This window comes from Colobus angolensis, unplaced genomic scaffold, assembly GCF_000951035.1.
Source record: "Colobus angolensis palliatus isolate OR3802 unplaced genomic scaffold, Cang.pa_1.0 Scaffold17, whole genome shotgun sequence".
In the NCBI taxonomy this organism is placed as follows: domain Eukaryota; kingdom Metazoa; phylum Chordata; class Mammalia; order Primates; family Cercopithecidae; genus Colobus; species Colobus angolensis.
The window spans coordinates 3,974,925-3,998,744 of NW_012114821.1; the positions used below are offsets into that span (position 1 = coordinate 3,974,925).

General features: G+C 56.2%; 1 protein-coding gene and 1 pseudogene across 2 annotated transcripts in view; both read left to right on the forward strand.

Moving 5' to 3' along the window:
- Positions 1-18,313, forward strand: part of SLC45A4 (solute carrier family 45, member 4) — a 43,074-nt gene extending 24,761 nt beyond the window's left edge. Inside the window, exons 2-8 of the mRNA XM_011938125.1 lie at positions 8,088-8,276; positions 10,064-10,243; positions 10,909-11,930; positions 12,751-12,850; positions 13,977-14,188; positions 17,323-17,682; positions 18,188-18,313. Of these exons, the coding sequence (XP_011793515.1) occupies positions 8,088-8,276; positions 10,064-10,243; positions 10,909-11,930; positions 12,751-12,850; positions 13,977-14,188; positions 17,323-17,682; positions 18,188-18,313 (2,189 nt within the window). The remainder of the gene's footprint in view (positions 1-8,087; positions 8,277-10,063; positions 10,244-10,908; positions 11,931-12,750; positions 12,851-13,976; positions 14,189-17,322; positions 17,683-18,187) is intronic.
- Positions 18,314-21,028: 2,715 nt separating this feature from the next.
- Positions 21,029-22,739, forward strand: LOC105509029 (annotated as a pseudogene). Its single transcript, XR_001001363.1, has one exon. The product of XR_001001363.1 is annotated as an uncharacterized LOC105509029 (transcript).
- Positions 22,740-23,820: the final 1,081 nt, after the last annotated feature.

Here is a 23,820-nt window from a genome sequence, read left to right on the forward strand (position 1 = left end):
CATTTACATGCAGGGCAACACGTTCGAGGCCCAGGCTGCTCCAAAGTCCCACAGCCAGAGTCCTGCAAGCTCAGAGCTGAGCATCTCTGCCCAGAGGCCATGTGGCCCCTGCCGTTGGCCAGGCCCTGGCTGTGAGGGAGGTGCAGGTAGGGAAGTCTGGCTCATCACCCGGCGGGTCTGTGGTCAGGACCCACCTAGCACGCGCTGGAGTGGCAGCAGGGTCTCTCCCGTGGGTGGAGGCCGTGGTCTGCGGGCGCCATCACCCACCATGTGCTTGTCGAGAGCCTCCTACGACACGGTCCTGGACGGTACTGATGCCTTAAAGCTCATGGCCTTGGCAAGGGAGTGCCTGGATGCCAGGGGAGCCGCCCCTGCCCGGGGAAGGCACTGGCCGGGCCCTCCCCAGTGGCCATGGCTGAGGTCCTGAGTGGAATGTGAGCCTGGTGTTTTCTAGAAGAGGAGGTGGGGTGGGGTGGGCGGCTGGAGTCTGGTATGGAGAGGGAAGCGGCGTGGCATGAGCTGCCCAGCCAGTGGGTAGGGTAGGGTCTTGTGGGCTGCAGGCAGGAGGGAGGACTGGACGCCACGGGTACTGGCGTGAGGGTACTGGACGCCACGGCGGGTGTAAGCAGTGGGTTTTTAGGTGGTCACTCTGGCTGCAGGTGGTGGGTGGGTTTATAGAGGATGAGGGAGGAACCAGGGGTCAGTTGGAAGCCTGCTGTGCTCACAAAACTCTGCTCCTAAGAGTGCAGCTCTTTTAAGAGCACTAAGCAGTTACTGAGTGTCAGGTAAGGGGGAAGGTCGAGTGCTTCAGGCAGAGGCAGCAGTGTCTGCGAAGGTCCCATGGGCGGGAGGAGCTGATAGGAGACAAGTGTATGACGGGGATGTATGGCTGAGGAGGCAGCAGCACCTGGTGCTAGATGGGCTGTGGGGCGGGTGGTGTTGGCGCCCTGGGTCCTGCCAGCATGAATGGTGGGTGACAGAGCCTTTTCTCTGAGATAGGGGATCCCAGAGGAGGTCTAGATATGAAGCGACAGATCAAGAGATGGGTTTGGGATGTATTGAATTAGAACTTTCCTTTCTCTCCTCTGCGGCCTGGAGTAGCTGTTGGCTTCTGGAACTGATGAGGCAGCCGAGGGTATGGCCAGCTTTGACCCCTAAGCTTAGCGAGGGCTGCAGGACATGGACTGCATTTTGGGCTCTTCAGGAAGCTTCCGGAATCTCAAACCAAAGGCCATATGGTTGCTTATACAGCTACGATAACATCACTGTGTCATCACAAAGATGTTTGCTTATTGCAACATCTGTTTGAAAGAGCCGTGAAGATGGGTGGCTGTGCTGATAGGGCAGAGAGCAGCCCGTGTTCTAGCTGCGGGGGGTGCGAGCGCGATGAGCTGGCCAGTGAAGACAGGTGCCCACAAGTTGGACACGGGTCAGCTCTGAGACAGTACAACAGCTGCAGAATGTTCCTGCTGGCTTTCTGGAGCATCAGTGTCCTGCTTGAGTCTGGCCGGGGGCCTCTAGCCAGGCTGTTGAGGCACCCATCCTTGTTGAAGAGGAGAAACAGTGGCCCCCTGGGAGTTGCTGGGGGGCACTTGGCACAGGGCTGCAGGGACAGCATCATCGCCCTGGAAACCAAGTCCAGCCTCAGGGCTGTCCCGTCCAAAGACCCTTCGGAGTCCACTGAGGTCAAATTAATGGAGTCTTCAGAAAGGTTAGAATGCTCGATTTCAAAACGGCTGCCTCCACCCAAATCACCCCATCTAAAGCTTGCAGTGAGCCACAGCCTCTCGGGCACCTGACAGCTCCACTCCACACAGCTCTCACCTCGGGGCCCTGCCTCACCCTCTAGAAATGAGGCGCTGGGTCCCGGCTTTCAAGTTTTAATTCCTCCTCTCCTATGAAAGGCCAAAGCCCAGGAACTTATTGTCTCCTGCCCCTTCACCATCAGATTCCCCCGCAGGGCTCGGGGAGCCATAGCTGGCACTCTGGGTGGGCCATGGGTGTCGGAGTGAGGAGGCAGCGCATGTGAGAACGCTCAAGATGCTGCTGTCCCCTCCACCCTAAATGACGGCCCATTTGCAGTAGGCTCAGAAAAAGCACCTGATCTTGCCCTTCTTTTCACCCCCTCCCGGCCTTCCTGTGGTTCTGGAACATTCCTTGCAGCTGTCTTGCCAGCACAGAGCCTCAGTGCCAGGGGACCCAGTGCCAGTGGCCCTTCCCCTCTTGCAAGCAGGTGGCCCGAGCCCTGGGGGCGCGGCTCCCCCGGCCCGGTGTCTTTCCTGGCTGGGGCCCTTCAGAAGTGGCTCCCGATGGGTTCCTTGACTTAAATTCATCAGAGGTCACTCAAGGATGCTAAGCCTTTCCCATGCAGGACTTGTGTTCACGAGTTTCACGGCACTGTGGCATTTGGTCCCAGCACAAAAGCATATCTCTATGTGGAAGCTTTGTCCATTGAAAGAAAGGATGCAAGTTCCTGTTCCCATTGCGGATCTTTTGTTAAACATTTATAGGCAACTTTCCCACTCCCTGGCACACCCCCCCCGCCCCCGCCAGCCTCCCCCCACCAGAAAGTCCCAGTTTATCACACACGGCACTGTGAACAGGAGCCGCCACACGTGACCCGAGTGTCGCCCGTGACCTCACACAGCCCGCGGCCGAGCGGTGACACAGTGAGTATTTCCTGTGAACAGGGAACCTTCCTGGTCCCACCATTGTTGTTCAGCTTTTCCCTGGGAAAAAAACAAAACTTATTTACTGGGCCCAGCGTTGTGTTTGTGTGGAGCCGGGCTGGGAAATGCCCCATCGGAGGCGTCCCAGTGGCAGCTCCCTGCCGTGAACCGGGGAGACCGAGTTCTCACCACTGGGGACGGCGGAGCAGGATCCGTGAGGCAGGCAGGTGGCAGCTGTGCCCTCCCAGGGCCCCTTTGAAGATATGATGAAAAATGTTTATTTTTCTTGCCAAGATGCTTAAAACAAAGGGAGCTGTCCCCTGTTACTCGGGACCACTTACTCCTGCGGCCCGGCTCTGTGGGCACCCGGCGGGCGTCCGGTGGCCATGCTGCCTCAGGTGCTAGGGACTGAGATGGAGCTGCTGACTTCCTATTGGCTTGAGCTTTCCTTGCAGCCTGGAATTGAAATTGACTTTTAGGCCGACTGGGGAGGGAAGAACGAGACACAGACACCGCTGGCCCTGTCCCGGCCCCCTGGCCTATCTCTCCATCCTCAGCCTGACCTGCTGGTGCTCCCTGTGGCCTTCACCCCATGACCACTCCCGAGGGAAGCCTCCTGCGACCCTGGCGATGCTCCTGCCCTGTGTACCCCAGTCATGGGTCACCTGCTCTGGCCAGATTCTGGGTTCCTCCAGCGGGGACAGGCCAGCACCTGGGGTGGTGCCAAGCCCACCAAGAGGTTCAGCAGCGACAGCTGTCTTTGCGTGTAGATGCTTGGTGCCAAGGTGCGCCACCCCTTCCAGGGAAAGTGCACAGGGCAGGGCACCTTGCACACCAGCATTGAGAGCTCCCCAGCAGGAGGCCCCATGTGGTTCTCGCAGCACTGAGCACCGTGGGTGGGAGGCACAGGCGGTGGTGCCACGGTGGGCTCTGCCTTTCTACTGGTCCCCTTAGAATGTGCCAAGTGCCAGTCGCGACATGCAGACTTGGGCTTGTCTAAGCAGAAAGGAAGAAAGGAAGCCTCACAGTGTCCTGTTGAGGATTGGAACACGGCCCCTGACACCACAGGGTGTAAAGTTAAAATCACGATGTCAGGCCACGAGGAACAGTCAAAGGCTTCTAGGCACAGTCCGTGACAGCTGTGTGGTTTGAGGGGCCACCCTGGGTCCCAAGGCAGGCCAGCCAGGTGCGGAGGTGAGTTAGTGGGGGGTCAGAGAGAGGCGTGGGGAGGGCTGACCTAGGGCTGGGGGCTGGCAACACAAGAGAGACCGGGGCCAGGGCTGCACAGGGGCCAGGGCAGCTGTGGGGCTATAGGAGTCACAGCTGAGGGCAGAGGGGAGGAGGCTTCCCCATGGAGGAAGACCTGGGGCCAGGTCCCACCAGGCTCTGGAGGGGCCTGTGGGGCAAGGGTGGAGAAGCGGCCTCTGCAGGAGGACTGGGAGCCGAGGGCCCGGCCTGGGCCCAGCGGTTCCCCCAGTGCCCTGTCTGTTGTCTCCTGGGGTGAGAAGCCTCCCTTGTGGGGACGGCTGCCTGGTCCAGGGCTGCTCGGACCCAGCGTCTTCCTGTCTCCCAGGGCTGGCAGCATGAAGGCAGGACAGGCCTGTGCACGCAGCACCTCCTCTAGATTGGGTGGGCTGGGTCGCACCTGCAGCTCTTCCCCGCCCTCCTGACACCCAGCCGGCGCTCAGGGCAGAAACCAAGTAGGAAGGTGACAACTGGAAGAGGGAATGCCTGGGTTTCTCACTTGGCACCGCTTTTAACCCGACTGTTGGCCTTTGTTGATGCAACACGGGGTGGCTACAACTTGGATGGGTAACTTCACTCTGCCTTTCTTGAAGAACCCACTGACAGAGTTAGGGCGGGGTTAGGAGATGGGGCGGAATTCCAAACCCTCGTGTTAAATAAAACCATGGACACTCTCAGAGGAATGTAACAGTGTAGTCTATGACACATCAGTCACAGTGGATACAACTAGGATACAACTCAGTGTTATTAGACTTTTTTTTTAAAAAGAAAAGGCGACCCTTGCTGGAGGATGGCAGCTGTGGAGGCTGACCCGCGATGTTGCACATCGCATTGGTCAGAGGAGTGTGTGTAACTGCGCCCAAGAACAGAAAACACGCTCAGAATGGAGAGCAGGGAGTCCCAGCAGAGAAACGGTAGCTACAGAAATAGAGCCAAGTGGAAATTCTAGGTCTGAAAAATAAAGTAGCAAAATAGAAAATGAACCAGATGGGGTTAACAGCAGATTGGAGAGGACAGAAGACTCAGTGGACTTAATGACTCGTCAATAGAAATGATCATACGGAGATTAAAGCTTGAAAAAAGAAATGAAGAATGCTCCAGGAAACAGAGGGACGATCTCAAAGGTCTGTCTGTCATGGGAACCTCAAAAGAAAGGAATTAGAGAATGGAACGTAAAATCTTTGCAGGGGCAGGTACAGTGGCTCATGCCTGCCAGCTCTTCAGGAGGCCGAGGTGGGCAGATTGCTTGAGCTCAGAAGTTTGAGACCAGCCTGGCCAACATGGCAAAACCCTGTCTGTCTCTACAAAAAATACAAAATTTAGTCGCCAGGTGTGGTGCACACCTGTACCCAGCTACTCGAGAGGCTGAGGCACAAGAATTGCTTGAATCCAGGAGGCTGGAGGTTGCAGGGAGCCAAGATTGCACCATGGCACTCCAGCCTGGGTAAAGAGCAAGACTCTGTCTCAAAAAAACAAAAAAAAAAACTCCACAGCTTTGAAGTAAGACATAACGGAATGTTCTCTAAACTTGGTGAAATGTATAACTCTACAAATTCATAAAGCTCCAGAAAGCCCAGCCAGGATGTGTGCACAGAAATCCGCATCTAGGCTCTTCATTGTCAACCTGCGGAAAAGCAGCAGTAAAGAGAATCTTTAAAGCAGCCAGAGGAAAAGAGATCATTACATCCAAGAGGACACTCACGGGAATCACCACAGCCGCCCTGCCAGAAACCGCGGGGTTCAGAACACAGTGGATCACATCTTCAGAGATCTGGGCTGGGAGGAATTAACCCGGAATTCTGTGTGCAGCAGAAATATTCTTCAAGAATAAAAGTGTAATAAAGAGAGTTCAGACAGCATCCAAGAGCATTTGTCGTCAGCAGAGCCCCTCCTATTAGAAATGCTTAAAAAAAAACACACAAAAACTACAGAAAATCCTTCAGGCTTAAGAGAGGGGCTATCAGATGAAAAGTCGGAGTTTTCAGAAAGGAAAGGGGACGGCGGGAAATGGTGAAGTGGTTTGGTTGGGGTCAGCTAGCATCCCAGCCCTCTGTGGGCCACAGGTCCCATCTGGTGCCAGCCTGGGGTGAGTGGTGCGGAGAGGAGTGAGCAGCTACGGCCCTCTGGGGGGCGCCGTCTCTCGGGAGCGCGTGTGGGCGGCTGAGGTGGCCTCAGTGCTGTGTGGAAAATGCAGGACCTGGCGTGCCCAGGGTGGGCGGGGGCCTCCTGGGTGGGTGGATGGCTCTCAAGGAGTTTGAAAAGTGACAGCAGGAGGGGTTCCCAGGCAGGGAGGTGAGAACCAGCGTGCTGCTGGAGGAGACGGAGCCCTTCTGGGAGCCCAATCCAGAGGAGCCAGGGCCGCACACGGGCCCCGCAGCTCTGCACGGGGCCGCCTGGCACGGGTTTGCTGACACACTGGTACAATCTGCATGTGGTGGGAGTAACAACCGCCTCCCATTCTTCTGAAGTTTTGAGTGTTGCGCCCTCTGCGTAGTTTTGATAAAGAGACTTTTCTGGGAAACAGGCTTCCTGATGGATAATTATTAACAAGGGCAGGGACTCGGCTCCAGTGAAGCTGAGGAACCCGGGTCTGCCATGTAAACTCTCACCCATCCAGCAGACATGCTCCACAGACTTCTCGCTTCCTGAAACATCAGTCCTTTCTGCTGACTTCAAGTAGGAATAAAATTCACCCTTCCTGAAGTTGTGTGCAGTGCAAAGGTCAAAGCAAACACCTTAAATTCTCGGCCAAATGCATATTTTAGTGAACACATTAGCAATAATTTTAAAAGGTGCTTCCCTCCTCCTCTGAAAATGATCTCCTCCTCCCACACAAGCTTATTTTTCTTGCTAGTTCAACACAATATTCTCAATGGATTTTGGCAGTGTAAAATGTTAGCCAGATGAACCGCTGGCGTGCCAAGCACCTTTATTTTGTGAGGAAGCATTTTACTGACATACAGCATGGGGAGAGGGCACAGATCTCAAGTCCCCTGTGGGATGAATTGGCACAACGTGATTGGAGCGTGGGACTCCCATCCGGATCAAGAACAGACACCGGGCCCCGAAGCCCACCCCACTTCAGCCACTGCCCCCTGCCAAGGGCAACTGGCACCCGAGTTCTCACAGCAGAGAGTCCTTTCCACGCCTTTGGACGTCACACGACAGGCGTCAGAGGTGCGTGGTCATCTGTGTGGCGCTTCGCTTAGCACTGCGAGTGGGCTCGTGTGCACGGCTGCACGAGGCGGCTGCTCGTTCCCCTGCTGTGTGCTTGTGACTGCTGACATTGTGTGCCCGCCTGGTTGGCGAAGGACACGCAGGTTTCTGTGATAGGGAGGCAGCGTGTAAACTCAGGGACAGAGTTTGAAATCAGTAACCCTGGGCTGAAATCCTAGCTGTGTGACCTGGGGTAGATTACCTAACCTCTCTGAGCTTCAGTTTCCCTGTCTACAATAGGCACAGTATTTCCTACCTCCCTGGATGGTCAGGAAGGAGAATGTGGGCGTGATAGGTGCCATCTGCAACCCTTTGGCGCCAGCTGGACACACCTACGGTGCATCCCCCAGCCCCACTCGGCAGCCACACAGAACAGCCTTTTGCTGGCTATGGGGACCCTAGCCAGGACCCTATGGCTGCAGGACCCTCTGTGGTACATTTTCAGCCATTGAGGTCCAGAAGTCGTGGGCCCTTCCTGCCTCTGTGAAGCTGCAGTCACCGTCCTGCTCTTGTAGACCGTCTGGTGTCAAGGGACAGTGGCCCTGTGCCTGCCACCCTCAAAGTGGCCTTCAGCAGCCCCGAGGCCCTGGTTGGCACCAGCAGTGTGGAGGGGCTCTCAGCCCTGTGTCCAGCCCCGGGCAGGGCACCCTCCATGTGCCTGCACAGTCAGTGTGTGCTGCCCCTTAGGCTGGGCCCTGTGCAGGTGGGGCCCACTGGCCCTCCAAGGCCTGGGTGCTTTTCTCTGGCCACCTGATGCTTATAGTTGGGACCGGGTTGATTTCAGATCATCTGGCCTTGCAGAAAAAGGAAAGTCTACTCCGTGGAGACAACCTGAACGGGGGGTGTGCGCATGCGTGCATGTACACGGAGGCACCTGCCTGTCGCGGGGCTCCCAGGCAGACTGTGGCAGAGCCCGGCCAGTGCCTGCGTGTGCGATGGCCCTCGTGTCCCTTGCAGGCCTTCCGGAGCAGTACTACAGCCTCACCTGGTTCCTGAGCCCCATCCTTGGCCTCATCTTCACACCTCTCATTGGGTCTGCGAGTGACCGGTGCACCCTGAGCTGGGGCCGCCGGCGGCCTTTCATCCTCGCCCTCTGCGTTGGTGTCCTCTTTGGCGTCGCACTTTTCCTTAACGGCTCTGCCATCGGTAAGTTTCTCGGCCACACCTGGTGTCCTCACAACACAGACGAGGGCCTGGCCCTGGGTAGCTCCACTCAGTAAAAGCAAAATGTTGAATATTCAGGCTGACCCTCTGTGGGCCTGGCTGGGCTGCCGGGGCCGCCCTGGCGGTAAGCACCCGTGGTAGCGCTGAAGCCGGCCCCATGTGGGAAAGCTGGAGGAACCTGTTCACAGGGAAACGCTTCCTGTTGTGATCATTTGTTTTTAATGCGTATCTGACACCACGTCCTGTTTCCAGCATTCTTTCAGAAATTATCTTTTCTTTTTTTGTTCTCCTTTTCTTCGACTTGGTGTTAAAATGTGCAGAACCTGGTTTGATGTTTGTGTTTTGCCGCCTTGGTTGTTGTTTCCTTTTGAATTAAAGCAACTCTGTGTGGGAAAATAGTTTTTGCCTTGAGGGCACCCAGCAAAACTGTTAAAAACATTTTTCTGGCAACAGTTTTTTGAGACAGAGGAGCTTAATCTGTCTTCTGAACTAGAGGAACTTGCCCCGGGTCTGCGCTGATGCAGAGGGAGCTGAGGAAGTTGAGCGGCAGGAGGAGAGGCCCTGGGACGCTTCTCAGAGCCCGCGTGGTCACTGGTCGTGGGGCGGGCTTTGTCACCAACAGGCGATGCCTCTGATTGTGTGCAGGGGTGCGGCTGCCCTGGCGCCTGCTGGGCACGGAGCTGCCGGCCCCCTGCCTGTCTGTGTCCCTCAGGAGCAGTCCTCCCCTCCCCACCATGACCGAGATGCGGGGGGAACAACGTGGCTTCCCAGGACTGTGTCCTTGGGGGTAGTCCTGCCTGAATGTGACCCAGAGGCAGCCAGCTTGGGAGCCTCAGCCCCTCTGCCTCGGAGCCATCGCCTGCCTGTGGTCTGAGGAGGCCAGCAAGGACCACCTGGGCAGAAAGCCCTTCTCCCGCGCCTCCCGAGACGGGCCAGGTGTATCTGCGTTCAGGCACAGCACCTTGGGCCTGGGTTCCAGGCCCTGGCCCACAGTCCTCTCATCTTGTCAGGAGGGCACTGCTTGTCTCCCTGATGGGAAGTGGAGACCCAAGTTGAGCCTCAGCCATCACCATTGATCTGGATTCAGGGGCAGACTCCCCTGAGGCAGGAGGGACATGTGTGGGGACAGCTGCTTTTGAGTGCCGGCAGCCCACTGCAGGAGGACTGATAGGTGAGGCGAGGCCACTGGCACCTTTCTCTGCAGAGCCACGTCTCCTGAACCCAGGCTGCCCTGAGAGTTTGCATGCAAAGCCCCCAGAGTTTGGGGCGTCATTTCCTTTCAGAACTAGATCAGGCCCAGCAAGACCCCCTGCGCCTGCCTTGCCAAGTCTTGTCAGTGTCCCCTGTGGGTTGTCTGTGGCGTGAGCACTTTTCCCCGTGGGTGTCTACTCTACCGTGTGTGGCCTTCTTAGCAACACTGAATTCATGCTTCCAGCACAGCAGCTGTCCTCTGATGGCCAGGGTCGAAAGCTCCGTTCTAACCCTTTCTGTTTGAAAAAATGTCAAGGGCAAGTAAACCCTTGGAGGTGCGGTAAACAGCTAACCGAATGGGGAGAAAAACCCCGGAACCCACAGAAGTGTGTAAAACAAAGCCCAACTCCTTTCCACTGCCTTTGTGCCTAAGAGCCTCTCTCTCTCTTGCGCAGGAAGGCTGGCGTGGTTTTGTGGCCGTGCCCCCTCCGCATACTGCTTCCACGTGGCTGTTTGCTCTCAGGCCCACCCTGGCCAGTGCTTGAGTACCTGACCGCCCTTCCGTGTGTTCTGCGCAGGTCTGGCCCTCGGCGATGTCCCCAACCGGCAGCCCATCGGCATCGTGCTCACGGTGCTGGGGGTGGTGGTCCTGGACTTCAGCGCCGATGCCACTGAGGGGCCCATCCGCGCCTATCTGCTGGACGTGGTGGACAGTGAGGAGCAGGACATGGCCCTCAACATCCACGCCTTCTCTGCTGGTAACGCCCCTGCACCCGGCCAGTGTGGCTGGGGTCCAACATGCCTGGACCTGGTGTGGGGAGGGGACGGGAACCTGTGTTGTCAGCACTGCCTCATCAGGCTGCGTGGAGGGTTGAAGCAGTGGGCAGGGTCTTAGGACCGGAAGGTAACCAGGGGCAGCCCCTCCTGACCACTGAGCACAGTAAGGCCGAAGCACTGAGGAGCCTCAAGGGGCTGGAGGCCAGGCCTGCAGGGAGGGACGCGCATGCTTGCACAGTGAACTTCCCGGGCCTGCCCTGACACCGCCCTCCAGCAGGGCGGTGCTCCCACCCAAGGTGAACGTGGCCGGCTCCTCCAGCAGGGCGGTGCTCCCACCCAAGGTGCATGTGGCCGGCTCCTGATGCAGAGGGAATGCCCGTCAGTGCAGAGAGGCGTGCCCTTGTGTCCGCCCGGGGATAGTCTGCCCTTCACTGATCAAGCGGCAGTTGTGTTGGGTCAGAATTCTCAGACCCAGGGGCAGCTGCAGTTTCTTATTTTGTTTTTCCTACTGCTTTCTCCTTCTCCATTCCCTGACTCCTATCATGAGGGCATCCCTGGCCCCCTGTTAGAGGAAGGGGCCCTCCCAGAGTTTTCCCCCTGTGGCCTGGTGCCACCGGCTCACTGGCTGCTGCTTCCTCCCACACAGGCCTCGGCGGGGCCATCGGCTACGTGCTGGGTGGGCTGGACTGGACCCAGACCTTCCTGGGCAGCTGGTTTCGGACCCAGAACCAGGTGCTCTTCTTCTTCGCCGCCATCATCTTCACGGTGTCCGTGGCCCTGCACCTGTTCAGCATCGAAGAGGAGCAGTACAGCCCACAGCAGGAGCGCAGCACTGAGGAGCCCAGCGCCCTGGACGGGGGCGAGCTGCACAGCATCCCTGCCTTCCCGGACGAGGTGCAGTCGGAGCACGAGCTGGCCCTGGACTACCTGGACGTGGACATTGTGCGCAGCAAGAGTGACTCGGCGCTGCACGTGCCGGACCCCGCACTGGACCTGGACCCTGAGCTGCTCTTCCTGCACGGCATCGAGCCCTCCATCTTCCACGATGCCTCCTACCCTGCCACCCCCAGCAGCACCAGCCAGGAGCTCGCCAAGACCAAGCTGCCCCGCCTGGTCACCTTCCTCAAGGAAGCTGCCAAGGAGGACGAGACTTTGCTGGATAATCACCTGAATGAAGCCAAAGTCCCCAACGGAAGCGGCTCCCCCACAGAGGATGCCCCTGGCGGCTACACCAGGGTGGACATGAAGCCCTTGGCCACGTCGGGCTCCGTGCGGCGGCGGCGGCATGCGTTCCGCAGGCAGGCCTCCAGCACCTTCTCCTACTATGGCAAGCTCGGGTCCCACTGCTACCGCTACCGGCGAGCCAACGCGGTGGTGCTGATCAAGCCGTCGCGCAGCATGAGTGACCTGTATGACATGCAGAAGCGGCAGCGGCAGCGGCAGCGGCACCGGAACCAGAGCGGGGCCACCACCTCCAGCGGGGACACCGAGAGTGAGGAGGGGGAGGGCGAGACCACCGTGCGCCTGCTGTGGCTCTCCATGCTGAAGATGCCCAGGGAGCTGATGCGGCTGTGCCTCTGCCACCTCCTCACCTGGTTCTCCGTCATCGCTGAGGCCGTGTTCTACACCGACTTCATGGGCCAGGTCATCTTCAAAGGGGACCCCAAGGTGAGTGCTCAGCCACCGGAGCGGGGCCGCCCTCTCTGCCCACCTGCAGGTCACTGAGAAGCTCGCGGGCTAGGCCGGGGGGCCTCTTCCTCATGCCCACGCATGTCAGGGAGGCCGCAGGGTGCCTCCTGTGCAGGTGAGGGACCCTCAGCCGGCAGCTGGCCCACACTCTCCTCTGGGAACTTGGTGGGGGCCGTCCTGGGGTCACGGGGTGGGTTGCAGTGAGGCCCGTGGTAAGCAGTCGTGAATGCTGATTCTGGTGTGAACGGGGTATCTGTTACTGTGTGTCAGACTGCCCCAAAGCGCAGCTAAGATAATGGCCTGCTGTCACCCATGCCAGGCTCATTGGCGGCTCTTCTGGTCCCCGTGGTAATAGCTGGGTCACACCTGTGGCTGCGTTTGCCAGGAGAACCAAGGTGCCCTCAGCACATGCTCGGGCCTCCTGTCTCCATACGGTCCCTCCGTTCCTGGGTCCAATCTGAGCTGCTCCATGCAGTGGCTCTGAGGGCTATGGCAGAGGCTGCAGGAGTGTCACTTCTGCAAGTCCAGACCAGTCCAGACTCGGGACAGGGGAGCGCACAGAACACTCCGCCTCTCGCCGCAGTGGTAGAGTGTCACATCACAGACCATTCATGGTCTGGAAGGCATGGAAATGCTTTACGGATAGCGACCAACTTGGAGTGGGCTATCCTCCTGGGTGGGACTTTCCTGTCACTGCTCTTAGAATGAGCAGCCGGCCAGCAGTTCCCATGGGAAATACGCTCCTGGGCCTGGAGGGCCTAGCAGATGCCCTCGTCAGCCCGTCTCATTTCCGGAACAGCACTCCTCGAACTCGACCACCTGGCAAGCCTACAACGCCGGGGTCAAGATGGGCTGCTGGGGCCTGGTCATTTATGCCGCCACTGGTGCTATTTGTTCAGGTAAGAGCTCCCCAAGTCAGGTCAGCACTCGCACCCCAGAAAACTCTCAGCGATTAGAAATGCGGACGAGAGAATCCTGCACCTTAGAAGCTGGGGCCATCAGTCACATCCTGACTTCTGGGTCCCTCAGAACAGGACTGTCCCTTGGGGAGAAGCATCGAAATTCCCATTTCCTCATTTTAGGAAAAAAAGGCCGCTGTGGGCTGGCACCAGGAGAAGTGTGTTTTGAGACCCCTTTGGGGCCTGTCCTGCTTGTGCGGTCCCATGATGCTGTCCCATGTCAATGGCGCCTCCTGACACGCTGTCCCTGGCCCCAGCACAGAGCTGGATGGAGGCCTGGCGATCAGAGCGGTGGTGGAGCAGGGCCCAGGCATGTTTCACCCTGAGGGGTGGGGCCGGGGCGGCAGGCTTCCATCCTGCAGCGAGGCTCACCAGGAACCAGGGGTAATTGGGTCGGGGGTCTCTGAGCCAAGTGCGAACTGGGCTGGCCCGCCTGGACTCCGAACATGGGAAGGCCAGCTTCATTTCAGCCTCAGCTGGGTGTGAGGATGGCCGAAGTAAATGCCTCTTGGTCAGTGGCAACCGGCGCAATGGTAAATGGCATTGCCACCACTTGAACAGAGGAATTCTCAGCAGAGCACTTTCCCAGAGGAAATGACATCTGAGCCACCAGGTCAGGAAGGGTGAGGGAAGAACAGAGCGGTGCCCATGAGAAAAACCAGCAAAAATGCGTGTTCTCAAGGCAGGACTGTCCACTGCTGCCCACATCAGGAGAAGAAATAGTCCCGGGTGTATAGCCAGAGAAGGCCCTGAGTGGGCCCAGATTGGCCTGGCAGGGCAGGAAGGCCCCTGGGAGCTGCAGGAAGGGCCGGGTTACGAGGTCTGGGACAAGGAGGGCTGACTTCTGTCTGCGGTGCTGGAGCCACTGGGCATCCTGGCGGGCCCGTGAGCTTACAAGCATGTGCCAGAGGCCTGTGCTGGCTGTGCCTGCCTGAGCGGGTCTGGGTTCAGCTGGAATGAGTGGAGGTCAGCGGGGATGTGGGGGGTGAAGGGAGGGATGGTGGAGGGAGCCTGACAGGAGCCAGCCACCTGCCCACCGTCCCTGTCCCTGTGCCCCTCTCTGCAGCCCTGTTACAGAAGTACTTGGACAACTACGACCTGAGCGTCAGGGTGATCTACGTTCTGGGGACGCTGGGCTTCTCCGTCGGCACAGCCGTGATGGCCATGTTTCCCAACGTCTACGTCGCCATGGTCACCATCAGCACCATGGGCATCGTCTCCATGAGCATCTCCTACTGCCCTTACGCCCTGCTGGGCCAGTACCACGACATCAAGCAGGTACGTCCCACTGTAGCCGTGAGAGCTGAACTCCAGCCTCCTGAGCGCCTTCCCTCCACACAGAGCAGAGCCCTGCGCTTCATGACACAGATGGCCCTCCTCCCTCTCCGGTTCTGAGATGGCCCCTTCCAAAGTCCACAGAGCCACCACCTGCCCCGGTCGGTCCCTGGCCACAAAGGGTCTTTTCCTTCAGCCACTCTCACCCCCTAGCACCTCCCAGAGGCTTCTGGAGGCAAAAGCACTCTCCCTGCCCCTTCGGTCCCCTCAGACCCAGTCACGTTTCCCCGAGGGGGAAGCTCCAGCCCAGCCTTGTCCACTTGGATGGGAGGAAAGCCACCCAGGTATGCCTATACTTCCTGGTAGCCACATTTAGAAAGTGAAAAGGCCAGTGAAAACTATTTTCATAGCATATTTTATCTAACCTGGTGTATCTAAAACATTATTTCAACATGTACTTACGAAAAAAGTCATTGTGATGCCTTACACTCTTGCTAATCATTGAAATTGTGTGTATGTTACATCAGAGCACATCACAGATGAGACGAGCTTTATCTCAAATGCCCTGTAGCCACAGCATAGGCAGACTCTTGCCTCTTTCTGGACTTTATGCAGCTGAAACATTTGGCTTCTTCCTCTGGGATTCACTCACGTGCTTGCTGGTGGCAGCATGGCCAGCCTTTTCATGTCACAGTGTGTGGCCAGATGCACCCTGCTTTGTGGGCCTTTGGGTGCTTCCAGGTTGGGACTGTTGCAGGTAGCACTGCAGGAACGCCCCCTTGCCATAAACACCTCCTGTTGTGCCCATGCTCTTGGTTGACAGTCTCCTTGGAGAAGGTGTGGTGTGTGTGGTTTGAGGTAGGGATTCAAGACTTTTATTTTTTTCCCTACATATGGGTGTCTGCCTAGGTCATGACCCAGTGCTGTTCCCCGGCCCTCTGTGCAGTGCCATCTTTGCCATAAATTGGGCTTCCATGTAAGCGTGTGTTTCTGCTTTCTTCTCTTCCGCTAGTATGTCTATTCTTGGACAAATGTCAGCTGTCTCAAACTAGTTTTATAATAAGTCCTGAAAACTGATAGTAGAAATCCCTCAACTTTGTTGTTCTTCAAGATTGTCTTGGGTATTCTTAACCATTTATTTGTCATCTAAATGTTAGACTCAGCTTATGGGCTTTTAAAATTAAAAACACATTATATGGGTCAATTTGGGAGAGTGAAGGACTTTATAGTATGGAACTTCCTATCCCTAAGTGTGACATACCCTTCTATTATCGATCCTCAGTGCATCTGGAGATTCTCTGGGACGTCTGCTTACACAGCCACATCATCTGTGTCTAATGAGCTCTGTTTTCTCCTTCCTGATCCTTCATACCTGTTACTTATTTTCCTTGCCTTCTTGGAATGGCAGGAACCTCCAGTACTAAATACATAAAAGTGGTGTTTGCTCTTTCAAACCCCAACAGGGGAATATTTAAATCTTACTAGGAAGTATGATGCTTTTTTTTTTTTTTTTGAGATAGAGTCTTGCTCTGTCATCCAGGCTGGAGTGCAGTGGTGTGCTCTCGGCTCACTGCAACCTCCACCTCCCAGCTACTCAGCCTCCTGAGTAGCTGGAATTACAGGCACCTGCCACTACACCCGGCTAATTTTTGTATTTTTAGTAGAGACAAGTTTTCACCGTGTTGGTCAGGCTGGTCTCGAACTCCTGACCTCAGGTGATCCACCCGTCTCGGCCTCCCAAAGTGTTGGGATGACAGGTGGAAGCCACTGTGCCCAGCCCATATTTGTGTTTTTCTGAGAGTGTGTCCATTTCATCTGCACTTTCAAAATTATTAGCATTAAATTGTTTTCTTATGATCTTATGTGATGGAACCTATAGTGATAACACCTTTTTCCTCCTGTATTATCTGAGACGTTATTGATTTTATTTGTGTTTCGAAGAACCTTTGGTGTCTCAGTCCTCCCTGCTGCATGTCCGCGTGCTTGCACGTTCATTGCCGCCCTTTGCTGTCTCCTGCCTTCCGTTATGTCTTGGTTTAATTTGCTGTTGCTCATTTCTTACTCTGATTTCCAGGCTAATATTTGCATTTAAGGTCAGTTTTCCTCTACACACACCTTTAGCTGCACCGTGCAGGTTTTAATGTTGTGTTTACTTTTAAAAGATTTTTATAATTTTCATTGTGATTTCTATTTTGAACCATGAATTATTTAGAAGGACATCGATGGATTTCTGACATTTGGGTTTTTTCCAGTTGTCATGTTACTGATTTCCAGTGTGATTCCTTAATGGCTAGAGAACATACCCCATGTGACTGCAGCCTTACAGTTAGCCGAGGCTTCCTTTGCGGCCCAGCACATCACGCATGTTGGTAAATGTTCCGTGTGCGCTTGGAAAGAATGTGGGTCCTGCATCTAGTGCCCCATCTCTGTCAGTGAGGTCAACCTTGACATTGCTTAGCTCTTCTCTTCTCTTATTGCTTTTGTCTGTTTTATGAAAGGTGTATTACAATCTCTCACTGTGATTATGGTACACACATTTAGAGCTGCTTTAAAAGTTGTTTTAGCTTCTTAATGGACTGACCTTTTTTTCCACTGTCTCTAGGAAAAAGCCTCTGCGGAGATGCTAATAGTAGTAATAGATGTACAGCAGCTTTCTTTTGTATGTTTGTGCAAGAAACACAAGTGAAACTGCTCACTCTTTTCTGTGGGTCCAGCCTCTTTGTTGCACGTGGCCACCTGCAGTTATACTTTGGGAGGCATCAACCTGGGCTCACGGGACCCCTTGCCCCTCAGCCCCTGCTGGAGACCACCAGGGCGAGGAGGAGCCCGCCTGGTGGAGCGTGGTCCTGCCACCTCTCCTTGAGACTCGAGGCCAGGTTCCTGGGAAGCCCACGTCCCGACTGGATTGACAGAGTTGCTTCCACGCCTGCCCTCTCCTTGAGCTAGAACTTCCCACCTCTCCTGCCTGCAGTGCTGGGCAGGAGTTGGGGGCTGAGGGTGCTCAGGCAGGAGTGGTTGCCAAGAGACTCGATGGAAGAGAGGTCGTGTTTCCAGGCTTCTGGGTTACTCCAGTTTTGAAGTGCTGGTGGCGGCTACCTTCTCCAGCCACTCACCGCCTTATGTTTTCTCTCTTGCAGTATGTCCACCACAGCCCTGGGAACTCCAAGCGAGGGTTTGGCATAGATTGCGCCATCCTGTCCTGCCAAGTGTACATCTCACAGATCCTGGTGGCCTCCGCGCTCGGGGGCGTGGTCGACGCAGTGGGGACCGTCCGCGTCATCCCCATGGTGGCCTCTGTAGGCTCTTTCCTGGGCTTCCTGACGGCCACATTCCTGGTGATCTATCCTGACGTGTCAGAGGAGGCCAAGGAGGAGCAGAAAGGCCTGTCTTCCCAGTTGGCCAGTGAAGGCGGGGCCGGTGGGAGCAGCGAAAAACCCACCGTGCTAAAGCTCACGCGGAAGGAGGGCCTGCAGGGACTGGTGGAGACGGAGTCCGTGGTCTGAGCTACACTCCCGTTTACACACATTCCACAGGGCGGGCAGGCGGGCGGGTGGGCGGGTGGTGGGGCCAGGCCACAGGCGGGAGCAGAGACACCGCGGAACCCTGCAGCTGCTGTGGCAGACCCGGCAGTGCGGGCCAGAGCCCCTCCACCCCCATAGCCACAATTCAGTAGTCGCAGCGTAGGTTTGAGCTACTAGGCAAAAATACCACACTAACCACTTTTTCGATAATTAAAAAAATCATTTGAAATTTTTTTTTAATTGAAAAAGATCTTTTGATTTCAGCTCTTTTATTCTGCAGGTATATTATTCTGCATGTTTTTAAATTATATAAAACATTTATATAGACAATAAGCAATTTAGAAAAAATAAGATTTTGCATTTCTAAAATTATAATTGAAAACAAAATCTGACATTCTCTGCTACGTCTTATCTGAATGCTTCAGATAATGGTAGCGTAGCCAGTGACTAAAGTATTTTTTACCAAATTTCCTCTCTGTAGACGCCTGCAGGTATTGACGTCTGTCAGATCTCGTCACGTTGGCTGGTGCCGCAGCTGTTGGAGAGTCTTTTTCTTTATGATTATTTTAGAAAAAAAAATTTCTTTTCCGCAATGTGGTTTTCTTAGAAGAACAACATGTCTTTTCCTGAGCGAGTTTGACACATTGTGCCCAGGGCAGCCCTGTCCTTGGGCAGCGGCCGCACACCAAAGCTGGGAGGAGGCTGGTCTGGGAGGCCTGGGCAGAAGACAGTGATTCGCAGGGGCGGCTCCCAGACCCCGTGCCCAGGGATGGGCTGGGCACCACCTGGGGGCGGAGCGTGAGCTCCAGACGGGCTCCTGCGTGTGCGTGCGAGTGTGTCTGCGCCCAGCCACGTGTGCGTGTGAGTGTCTGCGCCTAGCCACGTGACGCCGCTGGTCCCATCTGAAGGACTCTCCTAGGAGGCCAGGTTGCCCCTCCAGACCCCTCCCAACATCACGGGGAAGGAAACGTTGACTTTCACTGCACTTTGATGCGTCTCTAAACCATTTGCTGGGGATTCCTGAGAGCAGAGCTCCCGGTGGGCCCTGCCTCCCCCGCCGCAAGGCTACCTCGGGCGTGTGGATGTGCGAGGGCCTCCCCGCTTGTGAAGGGGACATGCGTGCTGGAACCTGTCAGAACTCCATGCCTTCCTCGCCTGCTCACCTGTTCGATGCTGGAATCAGGACAGGTGCAAAGGGAAGCATACGTCTGGGACAGCAAAGGCCCGTGTCACTGGAGGGTTCCGCACAGTCGTTCTGGTTTCAGCAAATAAGCAAAACTCGGGCAAGTACTGCAGCTATTTGGAAATGTTTTCCAAACCACAGTCTCTGTAGAAGTAAGCTGTTTCTGCTCTTCTGATTTGAAATGGTCAGTGTACGCTTACTGAGATCAGGAGACGGAGGCTCCGCACTTCACACGGATAAAGTCAGACAATTGTGATACTTTTGCTGCCTCAAGTTGTTTTTTAAATAAAGTACTTTGAAATGCATGAGAATCATGCTGCAATATAATCATTCTAGAGCAAATATATATATACACACATATATATATATATTTGAAGATGAAGCTAAAGCAGTTTTTGAATAAATTACTTGAATTTTCTGTGTATTTAAAGGAACGACTGTTTAATGTACTTGATGGGCCTCTGGTCTTGCCATGTCTCCTGCCGCTGGTGGCACTTTGCAGATGGTGTGTGTCCGGGCGGCAGTTGGGTGCCTGCTCACGCGTGGTGTGTCCGCCAGGCCACGGTGTCCAGGATCGCAGAGGACTGACTTCAAGACTTCAAGAACATTTTCTGTGTGTGTGGAAACTTGAGAATGGCCTTGTGAATCTCGTGCTTGGACAGGGCGAGTCCGACTACTGAAAGTGCTGCCAGCTTTGCTGCGAGCCCTCTGGCCAGCGGGAGCCCCGTGGGCTGGGCACTCTGGCCCTTCTTCTCTGGGGGGCGGCACCCCTGGCTTCCTCACCTCGGCCGGGCATCTGTGGCAGCTCACTCTATGCAACTTGATCCTCTAGTGGCTTTAAGACTGTAGGTCCCCTCTCTGAGACCTGGCTGTGCTTGTCAGGACCTCGAGGCGCAGCCCCCGTCTTAGCTGGTTTCTCCAGCTTCTCATCCTGACAACTGTAAAACAGATGGAGGCAAGAGAGCAGCAGATATGGGGTGGCAGTGGCCTGACCCGAATCAAGATCCGACCCAAACCACACCAAACATGCGTTCAGCCGGGGGCCACCCCTTGCCCAAGGCTTCCCACCCTCATCTGAAGGCCCAGGGACCGGATCCAGGGCTCACCAAAGCCGATTCCTCGCCAGCTGGGAGCGCAGAAGTCTCAGGGCCTGGCTGCGACTTGAGTTTTAGGAGGAAGAGGGGCTTCGCAACCCCTGTCTGAACAGTGTGTGAACCCTTAAGATCCCAGCCTCGACTAATCTGAAGTAAGGATAACAAAGGCCATTCAGTGCCCTGCGCATGACCTTGCCACAGTCACCGTCAGAGTATGAATGCGCCGGAAGCCAGGGCCAGCCAGGGACAGGCGTGACTGTCAGGTGCTCCTCGGTGACAGGAGTCAGTGGCCACACACTTTGTAGACTCGTAAAGTTATCAGCCCTTCAGGTGTTTGCAAGCAAAGCCCTTCTTAGTGTGCAGGTCAGTGTGTGGACCCCAAATGAGGGCACCGCGGGGGCTGGGGTCCGGGGTCAGTAGAGTCGGTTTCTGGAGCTGCCTTCCTGGGAGGCAGGCATGGGTGACCAGGGCCCTCGCAGTGCGTGTGGGCCCGGCCTGGGCACAGCGAGGACCAGATCACCACATCCTTTAGCCTCAACCCCTCCCTTGCACTGAGATTATTTCCAGATTGCACTCACTTGAAACTATCCGTGTCGTCACCTTGTGTCTTAAGGGAAGCCGAGAAGGGCAGGCGGGCAGGCTGTCTTGTCTGCAAAGCGCCATTGTGCCCGCAGCTTGCGTTGGTCAGGCTGCAGCTCAGGTGTCTGTGGCTTCTAACCTTGTACCTCAGATAGATGCAGTACCAAGGCGGGGCTGGGGACACTGGTCAGTGTCAAAGGGGAGGTGCTCTGGCTGGCAGCCTTGCCCCAGAGGAAGAGGAGGCCGTGCAGGTGCCCCTTGGGGAAGGTGGCTAGCTATCCAGTGCTGAGGACGCAACTGGAGTATGGCTCATGGCACCCTTGGGGTTTGGGCTGTGCAGGCTGGTGTCCCAGGTGCCTCTGCACGCTGGCTGGAGTGTCAGAAAGGGTGTCGGTGGGTCGAGTCTTGCGTGATGCGCACAGACCAGTTACCAAACTAGGAGAACATTGGTCTCGTTTGTGGTGGTTTTGTTCCCTATACTAGTCAGCTAAGTAAAGAATCTTTTAATGAGCTTCCCCTTAACACACAGCAGAAGTTTCCAGGTGCAGGAATGCGAGCTGGTGGGAAGGGGCAGAGGCTGTGAGCTCCCAGCTGGGCCGGTCTTCCTGTGACCCCTTTCCCAGGTCTGTCGACAGACTGCATCATGACGTTCCCAAAGAGCTAGCTTTGGAGTGTTGTTTTTCTCACTCCCAGGCAGGGGTCTTAGCTGGAATCATCCAACCTGCCACTGAACATGCCAGCGCTGTGTGCTGTCTCTTGGACACCTGCCCTTGAAAACTTCAGGCCCCGGGGAGAAGCACTCCGTCCAGTCCTGTCCCCTGGGGGGAGGCAGGGCCGCTGGGCCCTCCTCAGATGGTCAGTGGCTTCCAACAGCCCTCAGGAGTGTTTCCTGAAGACCCCAGGTGTGGAGGACTTGGTCTGTGACCGTCTAGAACCCCAGAGCTGAACAGGAAGCTGTCCTTGCAGCAACAAGAGGGGCGGAAGGGATGCTGCACGCTGCCCTCGGCTCTCCCACCTCTGGGGCGGTGATGTTCAGGTGACATGTTTGAAAAATACTCTCAAAAGATACCAACTCTTCCCTTCTATGGCTAATGGTTTGTGCAGCCACCAGCGATGGCGGCCCCTATTAGAGACCCAGTTTGTAAAACACCAAATATTGCTGTCCACACTAGACAACCGGCTTCAGAAAAGATGGACACCTTTTCCCACGCTGTTTCGCTTCTGCCTCAACTTTGGTCCAGCTTTAGCCACTACACAGCGTGGGAGGGACTGCTGCTGCGGAATCAGCCTCATCTGTCCCTCCGCCTCCCACCAGCACATGCCGCTTCTGAGAGACACCAGCTCCCTGCCTCCAAGCCTGCTACCACAGGCCTGTCGTAAGGGACCCCCGCTTCCGAGAGCTCCTGGGGGGGTTCTGCCCTTCACCACCTGGGAGAGGTGTCAGTTTAGTTCCGGGTTGAAAAAGCCTGTGCACACAGCATGTTGGGGACCCAGCCTAAAGTTCTTGTCACCTCCTCATGCAAAGCCAGCCATCACTCTCCGGCCAGATCCCCCAAACCTCAAGGTGGCCCCTTGACCAGCCCCCTCCTTGGGGCCTCCAGGAGGACTGAGCACCCCTCCCAGCGGCGTCCCCTTGCCCTCCACAGGGCTGCCAGGGGCATGTCGCAGGGGCACCGTGGACTGAAACCAGCCCCTGGTGACAGAACGACCCGTTTGTTGGAAATGCCTCGTTGCCAGAGGAACTCCCCAGGCATCTCGGAATGAAACTATTTAGTTCCATTGTGAACTGGCCACAGGACAGCTTTTTATCAACTTATTAAGTTGGAGCAGTATAATAGCTCTTGCTGATTTAGCAATGGTATAAGTGTGTGTTAAACACATAATGTTACATTTTATCAGGAGGTCGTAAGGAAGGGTCGTATCACTCGTGACTCTTTTCTATTAGTTGGTAACAGTGGCCTCAGGTCTGTGTCTGTGTGTACACAGAGCCCTTGGATTCTGCTGTTTCTCCGCCAGGTGAATGTTTGTGGCATGCGCTGCTGTCCGCGCCCCTCTGTCCTGCACAGGGTTCAGCTGTGCAGCGCCCTGAATTCTTCCATGCACAGAGAACCTCCTTGCGTCTGTTTCTCTGTTCCTCTGTGGCTGACTCAATAAACTTTTTCCCTCTGACATGATGATGTGGGTGTGTCTGTCACTTCTCTGTGGTCTCCTGCCTTCTGCCTTCCTGGAGCCTAGTGGGTCTAGTGGGCTGAGGCCTGCGGAAGGGAGCCGGGCCCAAGTATGAGAGCATTTGTTCCCCAGAGGCCCTGTCAGCTGGCAAGCCTGGGGCCTGTCCCTGCAACCCACGCACAGGCCCCCTCAGCTGTAGCCCCTCCATGGGGGCTCCTTGTGTCTGGAGGTGTGAGGGGTCTTGGCTCAGGCGGGGTTGAGGCCTAGGCCTTCTGCAGGCCTGTTGTGGAGTCAGGGTGGGGCCCGCGGTCTACCTCTGCTGAAGGGTTCCTGACTGTCCCTGAAGCCAGTGTCTTAAGGAGGCAGCCTGCTTGCCGTTGCTGCCAGCAGGAGTGGCCATGCTGGGCTGAGGACGGGGCGGCCCGGTGTGTGCGCCTGGCTTTGGCACCCCAGGGGACATAACGGGGTCCTGGGGGTGCTGGAAGAGCGCTCCATTGACCTTCCTACAGGCAGAGTGAGTCATCTCTGTCCTCTGGCACCTCACTGAGGGTTGTGGCTGGCAGCTGGCAGTGAAGGAAATGAAAGGGAGGGGACTTGCCCCAGGTTACCCGGCAGCTGGGGTTTGAATCCGGAAGCGAGTTTTCTTCAATGGCTCTTCTGATTTGTGGGGCATGGAAGGGGTCCCAGCAGGGCGGGGGTGTGGGGTAGAAGGGATCTGCTCAGGCTAGGGAGAAAGGGAGGAGGGACTTTAATAGTTGGGGGGTGTCACCCCAGGGCTCCTGGATGGGACCTGTGCAGTTGGGGGCCCACGGAAGCCAGGAGCCTCCGGACCTGGGGACAAGTCCCGGCTGGGCCACTCTGGCGCTGTTACCTGGGCCCCCTGCTGCAAAACGCAGGCTGATCGCCCTGTCGTGGGGACTAACGGGATCCCGGCCGCGGTCCTTCGGCCAGATGGGAGTGGGGCGGAGAGCCAAGGCCGCCCAGACTCCGCAGCCAAGACCCCATTTGCCCTCTGGGACTCCGCTTGCCCTCTGGGACTTTGCCCGGGACCCTGCCCGACGCCGTGTCTGATAAGAGTCTACGGCATCC